Source organism: Camellia sinensis, chromosome 12 (genome assembly GCF_055761805.1).
Source record: "Camellia sinensis isolate YWXY chromosome 12, ASM5576180v1, whole genome shotgun sequence".
Taxonomy (NCBI): Eukaryota; Viridiplantae; Streptophyta; class Magnoliopsida; order Ericales; family Theaceae; genus Camellia; species Camellia sinensis.
The window spans coordinates 118,319,118-118,338,603 of NC_138972.1; the positions used below are offsets into that span (position 1 = coordinate 118,319,118).

A 19,486-nucleotide genomic window follows, 5' to 3' on the forward strand; every position below is an offset into this window, starting at 1 on the left:
AATCCAATAGATTTATACTTCCGGCTTCTATCACTTCTAATTCTCTTAATCTTTTTACCGAATTGATTTTCCACTTCATGAATGAATTCTTTAAATTTCTCAAAAGCATAACTTTTATTTTTTTAATAAATATATGTTTGTGTATTTTGAAAAATCATCAATGAAAGTGATAAAATATCGGTTGCCACGCCGAGTTAAAATTCCTTTAAACTCATACAAATTGATATGAAATAATTCTAGTAGTTCGGTGTTTTTTTCAACACTTTTGTGAGGCCACTTGGCAATTTTTGCTTTACTACAAATTTCACATTTCTCAAATTTTTTTGTTACTTTAGGAATTAATCCTAAACTACTCATGATTCCCACATATTTACTGTTAATATGACACAAGTGAGCATGTCAAAAATTAATAGAAGACAAAGTATTAAGTGGTGTCATAGTAATAATCACAAAATTAATCAGCAAGGCAATTAAAGAGATAAACGCGACATTTATACTCATCTATATTATAGGAAGCCACTTTTGCTTCATGTGCCTCGTAATCTTCATCATTCATCTCTTCAGTTGGGATTTTGTTTAGGTTCTTCTCGGTAAGAACATATGCAACTTTCAAAAGGTTGAAGTAAAAAAAAACTTTTCCTTTCCACCTCTTAAAATAAACTCCCTTGAACATGAAAGGCTTGTTGAGATCTCCAATTCCATCATTGATTTTTTTTCTGGTACTTGTTCCATATTTGATCTCCTTAAAATTGTTGGTGAAAATACCAGAAAAAATTATATTTTATTGATAAATAATGCAAAGAAAAAGAAATACAAATAAATAAGGCTGAGGCACGGATATCTCATTTTCTTTAAGGAGATCAAGTCTACTGCGGTAGGAAAAATCCAAATACCGATGCAGTAGTCACAAAACTATGACTTGTCCCATCCAGGATACAACAGCCCGACCACTTGTCGTATGGTTCAAGCCAACTCTGTACAAGATGGTGAATCCAAAGCTCCACCAAAAAAAACACCATTTTTTACTAGTAATCTCTCAAGTATAAACAACAGTTGGTGTGTTGGTATATGTTGGTGTAGAAAAGAGTAGACGAGAAGAACTATTTATAGGCCACTAGGACTTTACAAAATACACCAAAAAATAATAATGACCATAAACCTAGAGAAAATGGAGAGTCTCCAAAAAATTAACTCACCACCAAGTTCATGAACTCCAATTAATCTCCATTCATGAACAAAATATATAAATAAATAAATAAATAAATAAAAGATATTAAAATGGTCTAACAAAATATATATATATATATATATATATGTTTAACTATCTTTGTTTTGGGAGTTAATTTGAAGTTTTATTTTTATTTTTTTGGTGGATGTTTGTTTATTTTTCATATTATTGTTATTATTATTTTTGATATATGTAAATTGATAATATAGTTAAGAGTTTTTTAATAGAATAGGGTGTCTGATATGCTTCTTTATGATTTGGGCATTTCTTTTTAATTTCTCTTTCAATTTTTTTTATTTGTAAAAAATTTAAAATATTTAATTGACTTGCCCATCAATAAATAACAATTTAAATAATGAACATTGTTCCATAATTTATGAATTTTAAAAAAATTTATCACCCATGTATGGAATAAGAAAAACTAAAACCACACATTTTTTTAAATTTTTTTTAACTTTTTAAAACTCTAACGGTACCCTTTTATTTCCCCAACATTGGAGCAATTTGGGAACTTGGTAAAAATCCAATTTTTTGGCTTTTTACCAAGTTCTTCCAAAAAAGCCACCAAAAAAATCAAAAAGCCAAAAAATCAGCTTTTTACTAATTTCCCAAAACACCTTGTCGTCTTTTTAAATTTACAAAGATAAAAATTATACCGGAGTTGCATAGTGGTTAGCAAAAGTGGTGAGCATGACAACAAAAAGGATGATGATGAGCTTGGTCAAAGTATATTATTTGGGTGAGTTTTGAAAATGTGAATATTACATAAAAGAATAGTAGATAGTTTGGATGATGGATTGATTTAGAAAACTAATGTGTGGTTGATATTAAGTGTGAATTTTACTATATAAAAATTGAATATGGATCATATATTATTTTTTATATATATCATTTTTGGTGCTTTTGTATAATTATAAAAAATTATTGTAATCACATGTTATTTATCATCTAATATATTATTATTGTATTATTGTAATGAGTTTTATTATTAATGTCTATTATCAATGTATTGTTAAGATGTCACATGATAAGTAAAAAGATGTTTTGTTATTATTATTATTGATAATATATTATTTATTTATTTTTTATAATGTTCAAAAAAACAATTTATGTTCATTGTTAATTTTTGTGGATGATAAATCAAAAATAAATTATATATAATTGAAGTTATAACTTACTTGAGATTGAAAAGGAAAGTTCAAAAGAAATTATAATTATATATAATTTTAAAATATTTTTAAAAAAATACAAAGAAAAATTGGAACTATAAATTATAATTATCAAATAACCTAATTCTATTATGGAAAAAATTAAATGAAAAATTGATCAAATTTAAATTTATAATTATTTAATATTTTTAATAAGCCATCAATTTTTTTTTTTATTAAAGTTCTAGTCTCATCTGATCTTAAATAGTTTTTCAGATATAAATATATCTTAGACATATTTTAAGAAGGGTAAATTATATAGGTAGTCCTGGCATTTTGTCTCTCGTGTCAATTTGGTCTCTGTAATTTTAATTAGCTTGATTTTGATCATTAATTTTAGATTTTATATAAATTTGGTCCAATTAATAATGTCGGTTAAGGTTTTTAAAAAAAAAATAGTTATTAAGTTGGTTGACATTAACTTACTGAGTTGAATAAATTTATAATTTTGTTTATAAAATTATAACAGATGCTACTCATGTGTATATTTTTAATAAAAAAAACACTAAAAATTATAACAATTGGATCAAATTGAAACAAAATTATAAATTCAGGATTAAAATCGAGCAAATTAAAATTGTAAGGACAAAAATAAAACGGGATAAAATATAAGGACTACCAATGTAATTTATTCTTCTAAGAATAACTACATAATTTCTTAATTAATTTTAAAATTGTTAATAAATATACCAATCAAATATGTACATATTTGCTATTTTTGTTAGAAATTTTAAAATATATATATATTTACTAATTAAAAATTAAATAAATAGGTGGGTCTACTAACTTATGAATTGGACATGAACTAGACGATTCTCCGAAGATTAGACTTAAATCAAGAATTATTGGCAAAAAAATCAACTTGAACTAAATTTTCTTGACTATTTTTTAATGTTTAATCAAATATTAAAACGCTCCAAATTAGCTCATATAAGTCACGAATTGATAAGTTATGATAAAATTTAAATTTATTAGGATTAGAATATGACCTACACTTTAGGGTGACTCTATTTTATATAATTTTTTCATCCATAAACATGTATAACTATTCATTTAATTGTTTTAAACATAAATATATTGTTTTTTTAAACTAAGTTCAAAATTTTTAATTATAATAAAAAATACTTACAAATATCTATTTACTAGTTTAATAAATAGATAGGTCAAATGATTCTTATAAGTTGAAAACAAACAAAGATAATTTTAATGATTAAGTGAAGACTAAGTTGGTGTAAATAATGTCAAGCCTAAATTTAATATCACGAGTGAATTGTAATATATTTTTACGTAAATCTTATAAAATAAGATAAATTATAATTGATGCTAGACAAATTTTTAGACTATACAAAATACGAAAAAATTAATATATTGATAAATGTAATTTATCACTATCATATGATAAATTAAATTTACACGAAACTCATAAAACCAAATGCATTTATATTTTATAATAAATATAATTTTTGTGATTTATTTTTTAATTTTTACCAATTAAATTATGACATGTATTTGTTACTAAGAACTTAAAATACACAATTAATGACATAAAAAAAAAAAATCTCTTATATATAACTGTGATAAAAATGAATAAAATTTCATTGATTGTAAATTTTCTTTACTAAATATTTTAGGTAAATTTTTTGGATTATTATTTAATTTTACAAATTAATTATAATTTATTTATACATGTGCATAATACAGATAATTATGCTATTACAATAGATACCAAAATTGATATCAAACAATGAGTGTGTAGCCCACACTCATATTCCATAAAACATTTGGTAAAAATTTTAAAGCCTCTAATATTTTCCATTCTCAAAACAACCTTAAATTGTGAGACATTTGAAATGTGAAACATTTGATAAAATTTTGAGTCTCTTAACATTTTTCCAAAAATAAACAGTAACAAGAAGTTCAGTTCAAAAGCTTCAAAAAAAAAAATAACACAACCTACGCATCAAATTCAAAAACAACAATAATTACAAGCAAATTAGAAGAAACGTAGATCTAACAGTCAGATTACTATTACTACATACCATATTCCTACTACATATGTATAACTTGAAATCACCATTAAACATCATCATCATCAAGCCCTAGCCTTGACCGACTTGGATGCGTTCCTCTTCGCAGGGGTCGAAACTTTCTTCTTCTTCTTGAGAGCCTCTGGAGTTTTGACTTGGCTCAGCCTCTTCGTCTTCTCTCCGTTCTTCTTCACAACAGCCTTGTCTGTTTTCTTCTTCTCGGATTCTTTGATAGAAGCAGCAGCAGCAGCAACCAATTTCACGTTCTCGGATGCAGACACCTTGTAGGAGTTTTTGATTTTGACAAGTTTCTCCGATTTCACAAACTTCTTCAACTGAATCGACAACAATTTCTTGAAATTTGGGGGAAGCAGAGAGCTGTACTTTTCTTCCATGAATTTCGCGATCGCTGGCTGGCTCGAACCTGTGCGATCCTTCAATGACGATATTGCTTCGCTTATCATCTGCATCAAAAAAAAAAACAAAAAAAAAATTAAAAATGTTTTCACTGTTGATCCACAAGAACTAAAAGTTGAGAGAGAGAGAGAGAGAGAGAGAATGAGAGGACCTGTAAGTAAGGAGGATGGAGAGTTGAAGATGGATTGGTGGTGGTGGTGGTTTTGCCTGAGACAGCCATAGATTAGTAGCTTAGTTTTGCCAATTCTTTGGAAGAAGTCTATCGTTTTGGGATTGATGGGGGAAGTGAAGTCCTGCGCTCTTTATGACGACTTTTAAGTCTGAAATTTCAATTTCAAAATTTATGTTTTGGCGGAAATTTTTTTCATGTTTCCAATAATCCAACTGCCTGAATGATGTCAAGCCTAAATCATTTGATTGGATTAGTCTTTGTCAAGTTGAAAAGCACAAATGCAGATTTTATTTTGTTTTTAAACAAGAAATATATATACATATACAAAATTGACTAATCTTAGAGCATCTCCAACGATGTACCAAATGTTTCACCAAATCTGAGTCAAAAAGGGGTCATTTTCTTAATTTGATACTTCGCGCTCCAACGATTCAACATCAAATCCGTTTCATGGCAACCGATTGGTCGACCGGCCGGTCAACCGGTAACGGCAAAATTTTTTTTTTTTTTTTTTTTTACCGGTTTGAACCTTTTTTTTTTTGAACTTTTGGTGGTCGACCGGGTGGTCAACCGGCCAGTCGACCGGGTGGTCGACCACCTAGGCAAAATTTTTTTTTTTTTTTTTTTTGACTGGTTTCAACCTTTTTGTGAACTGTCTGAACTTTATCCGAGGCGACCGGTTGGTCAACCGGATGGTCGACCCGTTCGTCTCATCCCAACGGTTAGGAACAGTAATTTGGTGAAATGCTTCGCCTGCACTCAGTTTGGTACCATTTTTGCTGAATTCTGGATTTGATATCGATTTGGTGAAAACGTTGGAGCTTAGAAAAGTGACTTTTTCACCAAATTTTAAATTTGATGCCAGGTTTGGTTCACCGTTGGAGATGGTCTTATGTAACAAAAGTAATATCATCTTATCATCACCTGTGATACCAGCGATTAGTAATCAATTTACACAGCATATCCAGAGGCATCATAGGGGAATGGAGTATTTTACTAATTTTTTAACTTTTTTATAAAAAGATGTGTAAAAAATAGAGAAAGAGTTATGAAATAATTTATAGTGACTTTTTGACTAATGTATAGTTGACAAATAAGATCAGAGTAAAGAGATTTTTAAAATAATCTAAATAAATATATTTTTGACTTTTTACAAAAAAAATAAAAAAAATGATATGACCCAAATAAGTAAACTTATCTAAATAAATACACTTACTTAATTTATGTCAAATAACATCTAAATTTTATTATATCTACATCACATTTTGTTATTTATAATAGTGAACCCCCATTTTTGCTTCCTTTTACCTCCTCCACCCAACTCCTCCTTAACCTTACCTCAATTAGGGATGGCAATCTAAACCTGACTTGACAGGGACCCAGTCTCGGCCTCATTAGAATGGTTTTTCCTTGAAAAATATTTCCAACGGGTTGGGGCTAGTTTTCGAAATTACATCCCTAACGATTTTTGGGCTGAGAATGGTGATAGGTTTCCTCCCGCCTTAACCCCAAACCATCTTTGAATGGTTAATTACAATTATACCCCATCATATATATATATATATATATATGTGTGTGTGTGTGTGTGTGTGTGTGTGTGTGTGTCTTTAGGGTTTTTTGGCCTCACTCTTCACTTCTCCATTATTTTATTTTATTTTTGCCTCTCTTCTCAAATGCTCTCTCTAACAATTGCTCCTCTCACTTTTTCACACCGGCATTGTTTTCCTCTCTCATTGGCGTCATCCACTCTCCCTTATGATCACGGTGTGGTATCTTCTCCCCTCTCTCACGGCGGCATCTTCTCTTCTTTTTCTTAACAGAGGATTCGATTTTCTTCCTTTGTCCCCAATCTTCCCAAGCTTTCCATTTGCGTTTTCTTTAAACCTTATTTTTTTCAATTGGGTTAGTGTCGTCAGATGCCAACGATGTTGTATGCTGCGACACTCTGACGATCTAGGCCAATAGCATCAAGAAGAAGAGAAAGAGAAAGATGAACAAGTACAAGTATAAGAAGCTGATGACGCGGCTCAACAAATAGAGTTTGCTACTCTTTTTTTTTTTTTTTTAACTCACTGTTACTGGTGTCGTTGTTCACTAATTTTCCATTTACTGGTTTTTTTTTTTTTTTTTTTTTTTGCCCAGGAAATTTTCGAGGTCGGGAAACTCGATCCTCATTAGGGGGTGAGAGCAGGTTGGTGATAAGTGTTAGAATTTCACTATCACCTATTTCACCCACTTAAACCTACTCCACTAAACCTAACCCACTACACCACTACCACCTAACCTACTCCACTAAACCTAACCCACTACACCACTACCACCTCCACTTCACCTACTCCTTACCTACTACACACTCACCCTCTTCTATATATAGGAATCATGAATCATTGTAATAAATAGAACATTATATCAATCAATAATACATAATTCATTCTCTCTATTTCTCTATACATCAAATTTTACATGGTATCAGAGCTATAGGTTAAGCTCTTGGTGTTCTTCGCCTTCCGGCGGGCGGCAACCTTGCCTTGACCGCCCGCCGGATTTCATTTCCCTATACAAATCATAACCCTCTCAAGGCTTGTGCAGCCCGTGGAGTGTACTGTTCCACTGTGATCACAGCTGTCACTGCTCAGAACACCATTGGAGTTCAGGGTGTGAACATTGTGCCCGAGGATTTTGTTGCAGAGCAATTAAAGTCCGTGCTGTTTGACATGAATGTTGATATTGTGAAAACAGGCATGCTTCCTTCCATTGGCATAGTCAAGGTTCTTCATCACTGTCTCAAGCAGTTCCCAGTTAGAGCTTTAGTCGTTGACCCTGTAATGGTATCTACAAGTGGAGATGTACTGGCTGGACCTTCCACACTTATGGAATCTTTAGTGGGTTTTGATGAGGGCAGAACAGCATTGACATCTGAAGAAGGTGGAGTGCTTGCAGTGGTCGAAGTTCTGGAAAGTGGGTCTCTTCAAAGCCGTGAGCACGCAGTGGATGTGTGAGGCTTCCTCACCAGAGTGTTTCTCTCCATTGTTACTTGGAATCCAAAACAAACCAATACTTTGCCTTTCTTTCTTTTTCTCTTCCCTTTTCCAACCTTCTCCACTCATTTATTTTATTATTATTTTGTACAAATCCAACCCATCCTTTTTCTTTTTCATTCTTTCCACACACTCATGTTCCCCACTCAACTTTTTTACTCCATCTTTTGAAAAGCAACCAACACACCCGCCCACAACTTTAAATCTCCCATTTCTTTTTTAATTTTTTATTACTTTCACATTCACACACTTCTCTTCAATTTTCTTTTCTTTTAAAAAAAAAAAAAACAAAACAAAAAAAAAAAACAAAACAAAAACAAAAACAAAAAAAGACGCAGGAAGATCTGCACACCAAACTCATTTTATTCATGTCAGGGCTCACCCCGATCACCATGTTTCCACATACAAAAAAAAAAAAAAAAAAAAAAAAAAAAAAAACAAACAAACAAACAAACAAACAAACAAACACCCACATTCACAGGTGGGATTTTTCTTCTCTACTCTGCCGCCGGTCTTTTCTTCTTGCCTCCGTCCTGGGCGGCCCTTGACCGTGTTGCCTCCGTGTTTCCCACTCCACTGGGCACGATCACTCCACCATACTCCTCTACTGCAGCATATGGCGGACCTCCGAATCGGAACATCACGGTGGCCTTCCGCTTCAGCTCCTTATTTTCCGCCTTTAGCACACTTATCTCTGCTCGCGCATCCTTATACATGCGCTGGAGCAGAGCCAGTTGGCCGTTTAAATGCTGCACCTCATTTGTCCTACTCTGCAGCCGGTGCGACAAATTTGTGACCGCCGTCATGCTTTCCACACAGGCCTTCAAAGTATACTGATTGGCCTCCACATCTGACTGCACTGCCATTCTTTGCTCCACCGACCGCATCGGAAAGTTCAACGGAGCAAACTCCGGGGTGTTTGGTTGAGGTTCACTGGCCACCGCACCAGTTATTTCTCTTGTTGACTCGTTCAGTTCGGGAAAGAGAGTAAGCAGACCACGGGAAGAAGAGGAAGAAGAGGCCATTGTCTGGGCAACTGAGTGTTACAGACTCTCTCTCTCAGCACAACGAAGAGTTTTTCAGACTCTCTCTCTCAGCACAACGAAGTTTTTTTCAGAGGTTTTTCGCAGTTTTTTCTCTGCCTCTGCCTCAGCCTCAGCCTCCGTCTTATAGCCGAGGCAGCCACGCGCATCGCGCGCCTCTTGCCACCGACCCGACAAACTGGCACGCCTTTTCATGGCACATCTTTTGATAAAGTGAGCACGCCTTTTGATGGCACGCTTTTTGAAAATTTGGGCACACCTTTTGAGGATGCGATTTTTTAAGGGGTCCGACAAGACTCTGTAAACTGTCCCGACATTTGATTCCGGTTAGCTCCTTTATGGGTCCGACAAGACTTTGTAAACTGTCCCGACATTTGATTCCGGTTAGCTCCTTTATGGGTCCGACAAGACTCTGTAAACTGTCCCGACATTGATTCCGGTTAGCTCCTTTATGGGTCCGACAAGACTCTGTAAAATGTCCCGACATTAATTCCGGTTAGCTCCTTTATGGGTCCGACAAGACTCTGTAAACTGTCCCGCCATAGATTCCGGTTAGTTTCTACAAGGGTCCGACAAGACTCTGTAAACTGTCCCGACATAGATTCCGATTAGTTTCTACAAGGGTCCGACAAGACTCCGTAAACTGTCTTCTACAACGGTCCGACATGACCCCATAAACTGTCTTCTACAACGGTCCGACATGACCCCATAAACTGTCTTCTACAACGGTCCGACATGACCCCATAAACTGTCTTCTACAACGGTCCGACATGACCCCATAAACTGTCTTCTACAACGGTCCGACACCACCATCCAGTGTCCTCTACACCGTTATGACACCACCATCCAGTGTCTTCACCAATGGTCTGACACGACCATACAGTGTCTCCTATCCTTTATTATTTTTATGTATTTTCCTGTTTTGTTCCTCTCTCCAAACTCAAGTTGGTTAGTTTCTATCCTCCTTGAGTTTGCGGGGGGCTGTTAGAATTTCACTATCACCTACTTCACCCACTTAAACCTACTCCACTAAACCTAACCCACTACACCACTACCACCTAACCTACTCCACTAAACCTAACCCACTACACCACTACCACCTCCACTTCACCTACTCCTTACCTACTACACACTCACCCTCTTCTATATATAGGAATCATGAATCATTGTAATAAATAGAACATTATATCAATCAATAATACATAATTCATTCTCTCTATTTCTCTATACATCAAATTTTACAATAAGTTTTCCATAAGGGATCGGGGTCGGAGACGGGGAAAATTTTACCATTTGGAATCAAGGATGAGGGGTGTGATCCCTAGCCCTATCCCAACCTGTTGCCATCCCTACCCTCAATGACCCACCGTGCCCTTCTCTTGCCTTGCCCACTTTAATTACTACCGCTGCTACACACCACCTTAAGAGCATCTCCAACCCAATCCTCTCACCAAGAGGATGAAAATAATTTTTTTTATTCAAAAAGTAAATATAGAGTATGTTACTATTCATTCAAACTCCAACCACAAACCTTCAAAACTCTTCATCCTCCCTTCATCAAAAAGTAATTTTTGTTCATTAACAAATATTTAATTTTAAATTTTTTGTAAAATATATTTAATATTATACTCAGGTTAAAGGTATGATTTCACATTTTTTAATAATGTCAATTTTAAAAAAATTAAATTTACATATTAAAAGTTATTTGTAAAATAATAAAAAATATAGAATGAATAGTGTTTTAGAGGACATCCTCCATTTTTCATCCTCCCTTCATATTTAGAGGATCAACTCATCCTCCTCCCAAATAGAGATGGATTTGGAGGATGGGTTGAAGCAACAAATCCTCTATATCTTCGAATATAGAGGATGCACTGGAGATGTTCTAAATCCATAGATGAGAGAGGGAGAAAAAAAAAGGAAGAAAATGCAAAGTTAAGAATGGAGATGAGAGTTAGGGTAAAATAAAAACAAAAACAATCAGTGTGTTAAGTTTTAATTTTATGGATTTAATTTTTTATTTTTTGTATTTTTTTTATTTTTGGTAAATATTTTTTTAATTTTAAACATTTTTTTTACTTTTTTAGATGCACCTTACTTAGATGCATGTAAATAGTAAAATATTTGTGAAAAAAATATTTAAAAAAATTAATAAATACACAAAAATATAAAAAAAATGTACTGAATTTTCATAATTTTTTTTTTTTATATTTTTTGGTATTTAGTGAATTTTTTAATTTTTTTTTCCACAAATATTATACTTTTTAAGTTTATTTATATTAGGTGTATCTAAAAATTAAAAAAAATCCATTGAAAACATTAAAATACAGAAAATAATAAAAAAAATTGTAAAATTTTTTGAAAATTATTTTCTGAAAACTAAAACTAAACAAGCTAAATATTTTTATTTGTAAGTATAGGGGCAATTTGAAAAGTTAATAAAAAGTTAACTTATTTTGATTTACATCACTTTTCACAATTTTTTTTACACAAAAAGACAAAAAAATCAAAAAAATCTACTTTTAATTAACTTTTCAAATTACCCCAGAATGAGAAAGTGAATGTAATGAGTCCAATGTGTTGCATAAATTAAAGCTCCCCTAGAATAACGACGAGAGGACTTTCACGACACCATAATAATCTTTGAATTGGGTTTAATTAAAAGATTTGATAAGAGAGAAAAAAAAAAAAAGTAAGTGAAATTATATAAAATATAAATATAATTTTATTTATATTTTACCTCCGTTTTCTCTTTTCCTTTCAAAATCATTTTCTAAATGGGCATAACTTCCCTCTATATCCGACTGAAGGGCTGCTATTAGACTTGTGAAGACCCACCACAGGTTCTGTTTCGATATTCTAAACCATTCAATATACAAAACTTCTTCAGTTATAAAAAATTACATTGATCAGATATTGATAACTATTTCATCGAATCAATTTTTGTCAATCGTTTATTTTTTTCTGTTTATTTTATTTTTATAAAAAATTAATTTGATCACGTAACTATTGATATCCAATCAACGTAATTTTTTTATAAATTTATAATATTCGACGAGTTCTACATATTAAACGATTTAAATTATTAAAAGAAGACTCGTAATAAATCTCCACAGATCCAACAACACATTCCAATCTCAAAGCAGACTGGAGGAAACCAGTGCCTTTTTAAATCCCTAATCAAACACAAGTGTTATAGGTTAATGTCAAGACTGGACAGCCTTTCTCACAACACTCGCTCAGGTCGGCTACCAGCCTATACCTCTCACCAAAGAATAGTGTGTGCGTGCGTGTGTACGCACGCGCGTCAGAGAGAGTACAAGGCACACAACCAAAGTTAAGGTAGCAAATGGGATTTGCAAAACAACATACCAATATATACTTCATCCAGCCATGAAATTTTCTAATATCAATAACAAACATGTATTTCCCTTGCATCCTCCACACTGACAAGCCTTTCTAGTCATATATACCTTTCTTTTTATTTACTCTTTTTAACTACAAACCAAACAATATATATGTATATATATATATATAAACCATGATTCCATAGAGGTATGCTCCACCCCTGGCATTCAATTTACCATTTTTTTAACAGCTTGCATTCAAGCTCAGCAGGGATAAAAAAATAAAATAAAATAAAATAATATTAAGGACTCCATTCATGCAGTTCCCCCATGGGAAGGAGATCCCAAACGGTGCTCAACATCTACACTTCATGGTTATCAGGCAACTGTCTTCTTATTCAATCAACCACTGCAAAGGCGCAAACAATATTTGACCAGCATCTCTACAACCCATACCTAAATCTGCACCAGAGAGTACCATAAGACAATGAAACGACTCTCAACCCACAAGACCTCAAACAAATGTTCGACCAGCCCAAACCTGAACTTCTTACATTCCAACACCATCTGAATATCTGCAAAATGCCAATGCAGTGACAAGCACCATTAACAATGATATATGACACTAGACTACCATTAACAAATTAAAAGACGTTCCACAAATCCTATCAAGCCCAACAAAGACGAGAATGAAAATTGGACCAAGTTTGGATGGAATGGCCAAAAACAACCCCAAACAAACAATTGAAGTCTCAATTTCAACCAAATAGGGATGGAGCAAGTTGGCATTTGACTAAACATGTTGATTCACATGTTAATCATGTCCTTCATTACATATGCTACTACATACAATTCTTGATTAGAGGGGATTAAAAATTAGAAAAAAGTGCCCCAGCCCCAAGGCCAGCCTGGGAATGTTGTTAAGCTATAGAAATCACAGGTCTATCCCAGTAGGCAACCTCTTCACCACACCTCAGGTGAAGACCATAAACGAATAAATGGTTGTGCAAGCCATCAAGAACAAAAGAATCACAAGACTACACAATCAAGGTAAATGTTACATGGAATTCTTCAAATTTGAGAAATACCCGTGTCAAAGGCTTGGCACTAAGGTAAGGATATGGGAAATGTGTCTGATATTTTTTTTTTACCAATGGAAATGTGTCTGATATGCCTAGTTGGACATGCACCCAACAAGTATGTATAATCAAGTATACTATATAATTTATGCATAAGACTTCTATTTTGTACATACAATAATAATCTATTTTAATTTGTAAACATCATTTTTATCCTTAAAAAAAATAGCACTTAAAAAATATGAATACATCACATACATACTTGCACCAGCCACCTGTCTTGTGTCATGTAACTGAGATCAAGGTAAAAGAAATGCATACCTTCAACTGAAGTTGAATCCACCAGATGGAACTGGAGGTTCATTCCCACCAAACTGGAATCCGGATTGAGAAGCATCAGCTGGTGGCAACTGCTCATCCTCATCTTCCAACCAATATGTCTCAAGAATCTTCACTGCCTTCTCATATATTTCATTGTTGTCATGACTCTGCAGATTTTCTATCTTTTCTAATCCTTCAGCTTCATCAATGAACTGGGCATATAAATTTACATTGCTTGAATTACCTAAATTCTTTTCAACTTCCCCAACCTTCAGGATATTCTCAAGCCCTTCCAAGCAAACCGTGACTATTCTTGGGTCAGGACAAACTAGGAGATCACACAGTGGCTTTATACACCCCTGGTCCACCAAGAACCTACCAACAAATAAACAAAATCGTATCTCTAAATTCAGAATTTCAACCAAAAAAAACAAACAAACAAACAAAAACAGAAAAAAAACAGAAAGGTAAAGAAAAAATAATTGTTAAAAAATCGTACTTTATTTGCTCATGGGTACCACCAGATGTAGCATTTGAAATCGCCCAAGCAGCCTCCTTCTTTATCTCAAACTCAGCATTTTGAAGCAGTTGGGCAAGTGGTGCAACAATACCAGCCTCAATTACAGCCTAAATGATTTTAAATGTCAGGTATTACCCCTTTTGAATACGCAGACAATGGCGACATGACCATTTCAACAAAACTAAAGGTGAAGACCTTTTTTCATAAGATTTTCCATGTCAAATCTCATTGTCAAGATAGGTAACATAATGATTAAGAATCTAACTCGACCATTTTTTAAGTAAGGGGTTCCTTGCCACAGGAACACAGCTGTATATGTACCCTAACTCTATCTGCGATATTCAAGATATTGATTAAAACAAAGGGATTCAGGATACAGACTATCAAGAGATGCAACATACTGGCAACTGAAGTAAAGGTATCTAATTGGACATTTTAAAGCATGGGTCTTTTTTCACAGATATCCCACCTGTATCTGATCCCTATTTCCAGCTGTGATGTTTGAGATGGTCCAGCAAGCTTCCTTCTTGACGCTCTTCTTGTAATTTTGTGTCAGAAGGTTCAGCAGACAAGGAAGAGCTTGATGATCTAAAATAACCTGAAAGGAGGACGAGAAGAAAGCATCAGATAGCCATCCCAGGAGGAAACTATAGCATGTGGAGCTTTATGAAGATGGAAAACCAACTACAAATACCAATATCACATGAACAGATGAACCACTAAAATTCAACCAAAGGAAGTGTACGATTCCTTTTCCTTGCAAATAAATTAGAACACAGAAGTGGAATAATTGAGAAACAAACAAAAGTTGAATAATTTATACAGGAATAAAGTATTTGTTAATGTTTAAACTTTAGAAGTGGAGACAGTACAATACTCTGAAAAAGTAAAAACAAAGATTACTCTTTTGCTTTCCTGAGATTAAAATTTCTCTTTACTTATTTTATTTTATTTTTCTTCATATTGTAGCACATGTCCATGCATCTAATCTGACATTGTGTTAACACTTCTTTCATGGTGTATGTGACCTTAAGATCACCACATTACAAATTCTCTCCATGATAGGGGATGGTGTCAGGTTTTAATAGTAACTTACAATAAGTAAACTAGGAAAAGTTTTTAGCATTAATCTACTTGGCTAGGGTAGCACCAACAAAGGAAGGCAGGAAAATATAGGGAAAGTTGTCTACTATGGGTATTCCATGAGCAATCCCAAATGTCCACAGTAGTACAGAAGTAAAGTGAGATGAAGTCGCAGGAACAAAAAATAAGGAAATTACAAAAGCCAACACAATAAATGGAGACAGGATATTCAGTTTTTATTCACAAAGACTTGAACTGGATTGCTATATGATTCTGTCCAAAAACCAAAATATCTTGAACACACCTATACACTTGTTCATCCAGCACATTTTGTTATGAAATCACAACTCAAGAATTAATCATGTTTTAGTTTGTGAAACTGTAGCTCAACTATTCTAAATCTTCCATTACATTACTAAACTTAGGAAAACATTACAGCAACTTGTAGAGGATTCCATCTTTTAGATAATTGACCAACAAAAAACCAAACTGAAGTATTCAAGGTGAGTTCATAGAACACCATAGCTAGAAATGACGGGCTCGTTTGGGAACTTAACTATTTTAGTTGGTTTTTTGGCTATTTTAGCCTAGATAAAAAAAAGTTGTGTTTGGGTTGATAAGTGCCTTTTTTTTGTGTGTAGTTGATTTGATGGATGTGAGAGAAAAAGTGAAATAATTATGGTTTGAATATAACATTTTGTCTCATTAGCTAATTTAGCCTATGTTGTCTTCATTAGCTGTTTTAGCCTTGTTGTTTTTATTGGCTATTTTATGGCCTATTCAAGACTTTATTGACAGCTCTGACCCTGATAAAATGTCCCCCCCCCCCCCCCCCCAAAAAAAAAAAAAAGAGCCCTGGTGATGATACCTTCAAGCTATCCCAAGAAAGCGCTGGTAAAATAAATTGTATATATGTTACTTAGTTGTATGTATATACACTATAAAGATATGCATAAATCTTCATAAATACTCTATGCCCTCCTCTTCAACATCAACATTGCTGTTAACAGCGGGCATAAACCCACCATTGCCTTCTCAATGACAACTCATGTGCGTCTATGTTGAAAAATGTAAGTGCTGCAGTAAGTATGCTAAGAATTTCCAATCATTAAAAGTAGAAAAATGAGAAACTGACACTGCAATTCAACTCACATAAACACATGACAAAATGCACCTGAAATATCATCAATTTGCAACCCATTGCCGGCACATCCAAAATTCAAAAACTGGAAAAGTAAATTATGGAAAGCATATTTTATCGTAACATACTAAAAAGTTGCGTGCAAGATACCTGAGTTTGGATATCATCCCCAGTAACAATGTTACCAACTGTCCGCAGGGCAGGAATAAGCACTGATGGCGATGGATGACTAGAAAGGAAAAAAAAAACATATGTCAATAAAAAACAACGAAGAAAGATTTCCACAATCATAGATCAAAATGAAAACCAGTGCTTACAGCAAAAGCTCAACAAGACGGGGGCAGACAACAGCCTCAATAACAGCTTGAATTTTGTCATTTGTACCATCAGAAAGATATGATAACGCCCAGCATGCATCAGTGAGGACTTCTTCATCATTTGAATGTATAAGACGTGCAAGAGCTGGTAGTGCAGGCTTTGTCTACTCAATGGATTTCAAAATCATTAGGATTTGAGAAACAAACACCAGGGAGAAAAATGACAAAAACAAATACACTACACCCCAATAGTATCTTTCAATAGTCTAACCTGCTCAAACTGAGGTTGCGGCTTGCCCCTACAAAAGTTTGACAATGTCCATGTTGCATTTCTCAACATAGAAAGTTTTGCATGCTCATTGAATTGTGCCAGTAACGGCATCAAGGCTCCATGGTTGAGAACAAGATCACGACATTTGGGTGAGTCACCGGCAATATTTCCCAATGCCCAAACAGCCTATACAATTCAAATAACAGGCTTACTTAATACAGCTAAGAATTCTTCATTATCAACTAAACCAAATGACAGGCAACTCACTGTATAAAAGTACAAGGTTCTAAAAGGCTTCTTAGGAGGTAGAAAATAGATCAAGTCGAAAATAAAGCATGAAGCACTTATGGGTTGTGGACTTCTGTAATATACCTGTTCACGAACATCATCGCTTGGAGAACCAAGAAGTCTCACAAAAATTGGAACAGCACCATGATCGATTACAACCTTTGTGTTCTCAGATGTTCCAGATGCAATGTTTGTGAGAGCCCAAGCCGCCTCAAACTATACAGAATTAAAACAATTAACAATGTAAACAGGTGACCATTCAACATTGAGAAAATCAACACAAAAACAATTAACTAAAAAGAACAAGTTCAAACCTGAAGTTGTGGATAGTCATCCCTGGCAAGAAACTCAACAAAGCGAGGAACAACACCAGATTGTATCACCTCCTCGATAGGAGGATTGCGCTCTGTTGAAAGAATCACAATGAGAAAAAATATTTAACTAATTATGCACAAAATAAAATAAGTGAAACAAAAATAAAAACCTATCGAAAGCAGTTTTCGAAATTGGGTGGTTGCTTCAAGCTGTAAGCTGCTATCTTCAGACCAAACCCCAGCAATCATGCCAGGAAGGCTTTCTAACTGCAGTCCAATATATGATAATACAGCCCACCATGAGAATCGATAATTATATCACAAGCTACCAAGAAATTGAGTGTTTGATTATGGGTCTGTTTGGTACAACTTATTGTAAGCAAAAAGTTGACAATCAAAATGCAAAATCAAAAGTACCCCTCCCCATCTTCCATATAGTCAACTTTTTAACTTATTTAAACTATTTTTGCCTAATAAACTCTTAAGCATAAGTATACCAAACAATCTTGTACAAATTCCCACATTTCAAAAATAAATCTATAAGCAGCTGAGATAACCTAAAAATGGGGAGATTTTGTATACTGAGGGATGTGGTGGTGTCCAAATAGAGAAAATCACCTCTTCTTTTTCAGCTCATTCAAGCTAATTTCTGACTAAAAAGATCAACCGGTCTAGCACAGACACCCAAAATAAAATAAGCCATTTGGAGTTTATTTAATCTGCACTACACACCCCCAATCTATAGTTTAATGACAAAATTGAAAAAACAAAATGGGCATAAAAAACTGAAATCAACGCTAATTTAATACGTTGGACAGTTCATTATCAGCAAAATTGGGAAAATACTTTGTTGAGTTGAGTTGAATTCATTCTCAAAAAACTAAATCCCCATCGTTAATTGCAACCCAGCAACACAACAACAACACAGGACTTGAAATCAGTAATCAACTAAAATAGAAAGCAAGGAAGAGAGACCTTCTTGTCGATTTGAGAGACGTTGATGGTAGATGGGAATTGGTGAGCTTGAAGGCCCTCACGACGCTTCTTAAGCAAACTCTCTTCTCTTTTGTTCTTTCGGATCTCAACCATGTTGTCTTCTCTCCTTCGCCGACCTTCCTCTGCATCGACGGCCACCTTGTACTTGCTCCGACGAACTTCGGTTCTAGCACTCGGTCTCAGAGACATGGTTGCTCGATCGATCGAACGAAACCCTAAGGTATTGTAGACAATCGATGTGTGTGAATTATATGAAAGTGTTTGTATTCATAACCACGAAGATATCGATGATGATGAAGATACTTGTAGAGAGAGAGAGAGAGAGAGAGACTGGAACAGGAGTGAGAGCAGGAGACGCAAGAAGGGGATTAGCTAAGCTGAATTGTGTATGGGCGGCGACCATTTATAGCGGTTTTCACTTTCAATCACCGGAGCTTCCCAAATACGAAAACACCCCTTTTTGAGGGATTGTTTAAGTTTTATTTTTTTTTTGATTTTTTTATAAAAATATATGTAAAAAATTAAAAAGATGATATAATATAAAAAAAATAAAAATGTGTGCCTATATATCACACCTTAAACAAACTCTAAATGCGAAGAGTTCTAGCCTCATTTTGGTAACAACATTTCCAACATTTTACTTGTACGGAAAAGAAATAAACATTCTCGTATAATC

At 34.0% G+C, this 19,486-nt stretch overlaps 2 protein-coding genes and 1 pseudogene across 3 annotated transcripts; 1 reads left to right on the top strand and 2 right to left on the bottom strand.

Annotated features, from left to right (window-relative positions):
• Positions 1-4,270: 4,270 nt before the first annotated feature.
• On the bottom strand, positions 4,271-6,223 carry LOC114303398 (uncharacterized). Its single transcript, XM_028248537.2, has 2 exons — positions 5,032-6,223; positions 4,271-4,927 (listed from the first exon to the last, which is right to left on the bottom strand). The coding sequence occupies exons 1-2, from the start codon at positions 5,098-5,100 to the stop codon at positions 4,529-4,531; spliced, it is 468 nt and encodes a 155-aa protein (XP_028104338.2). The 5' UTR covers positions 5,101-6,223; the 3' UTR covers positions 4,271-4,528.
• Positions 6,224-6,531: 308 nt separating this feature from the next.
• On the top strand, positions 6,532-8,051 carry LOC145803835 (putative thiamine biosynthetic bifunctional enzyme, chloroplastic pseudogene; annotated as a pseudogene).
• A 4,538-nt stretch (positions 8,052-12,589) lies between these two features.
• On the bottom strand, positions 12,590-19,284 carry LOC114257763 (importin subunit alpha). Of its 2 annotated transcripts, XM_028197554.2 has the most exons (12): positions 18,790-19,267; positions 17,985-18,081; positions 17,815-17,906; positions 17,585-17,716; positions 17,213-17,398; positions 16,942-17,105; positions 16,775-16,853; positions 14,870-14,998; positions 14,380-14,507; positions 13,881-14,255; positions 13,022-13,055; positions 12,590-12,942 (listed from the first exon to the last, which is right to left on the bottom strand). In XM_028197554.2, the coding sequence occupies exons 1-10, from the start codon at positions 18,997-18,999 to the stop codon at positions 13,883-13,885; spliced, it is 1,590 nt and encodes a 529-aa protein (XP_028053355.2). In that variant the 5' UTR covers positions 19,000-19,267; the 3' UTR covers positions 12,590-12,942; positions 13,022-13,055; positions 13,881-13,882. The 2 variants fall into 2 exon arrangements, with proteins under 2 accessions (XP_028053355.2, XP_028053354.2); XM_028197553.2 differs by having other exon boundaries at positions 12,590-13,055; positions 18,790-19,284.
• Between the last annotated feature and the right edge of the window lie 202 nt (positions 19,285-19,486).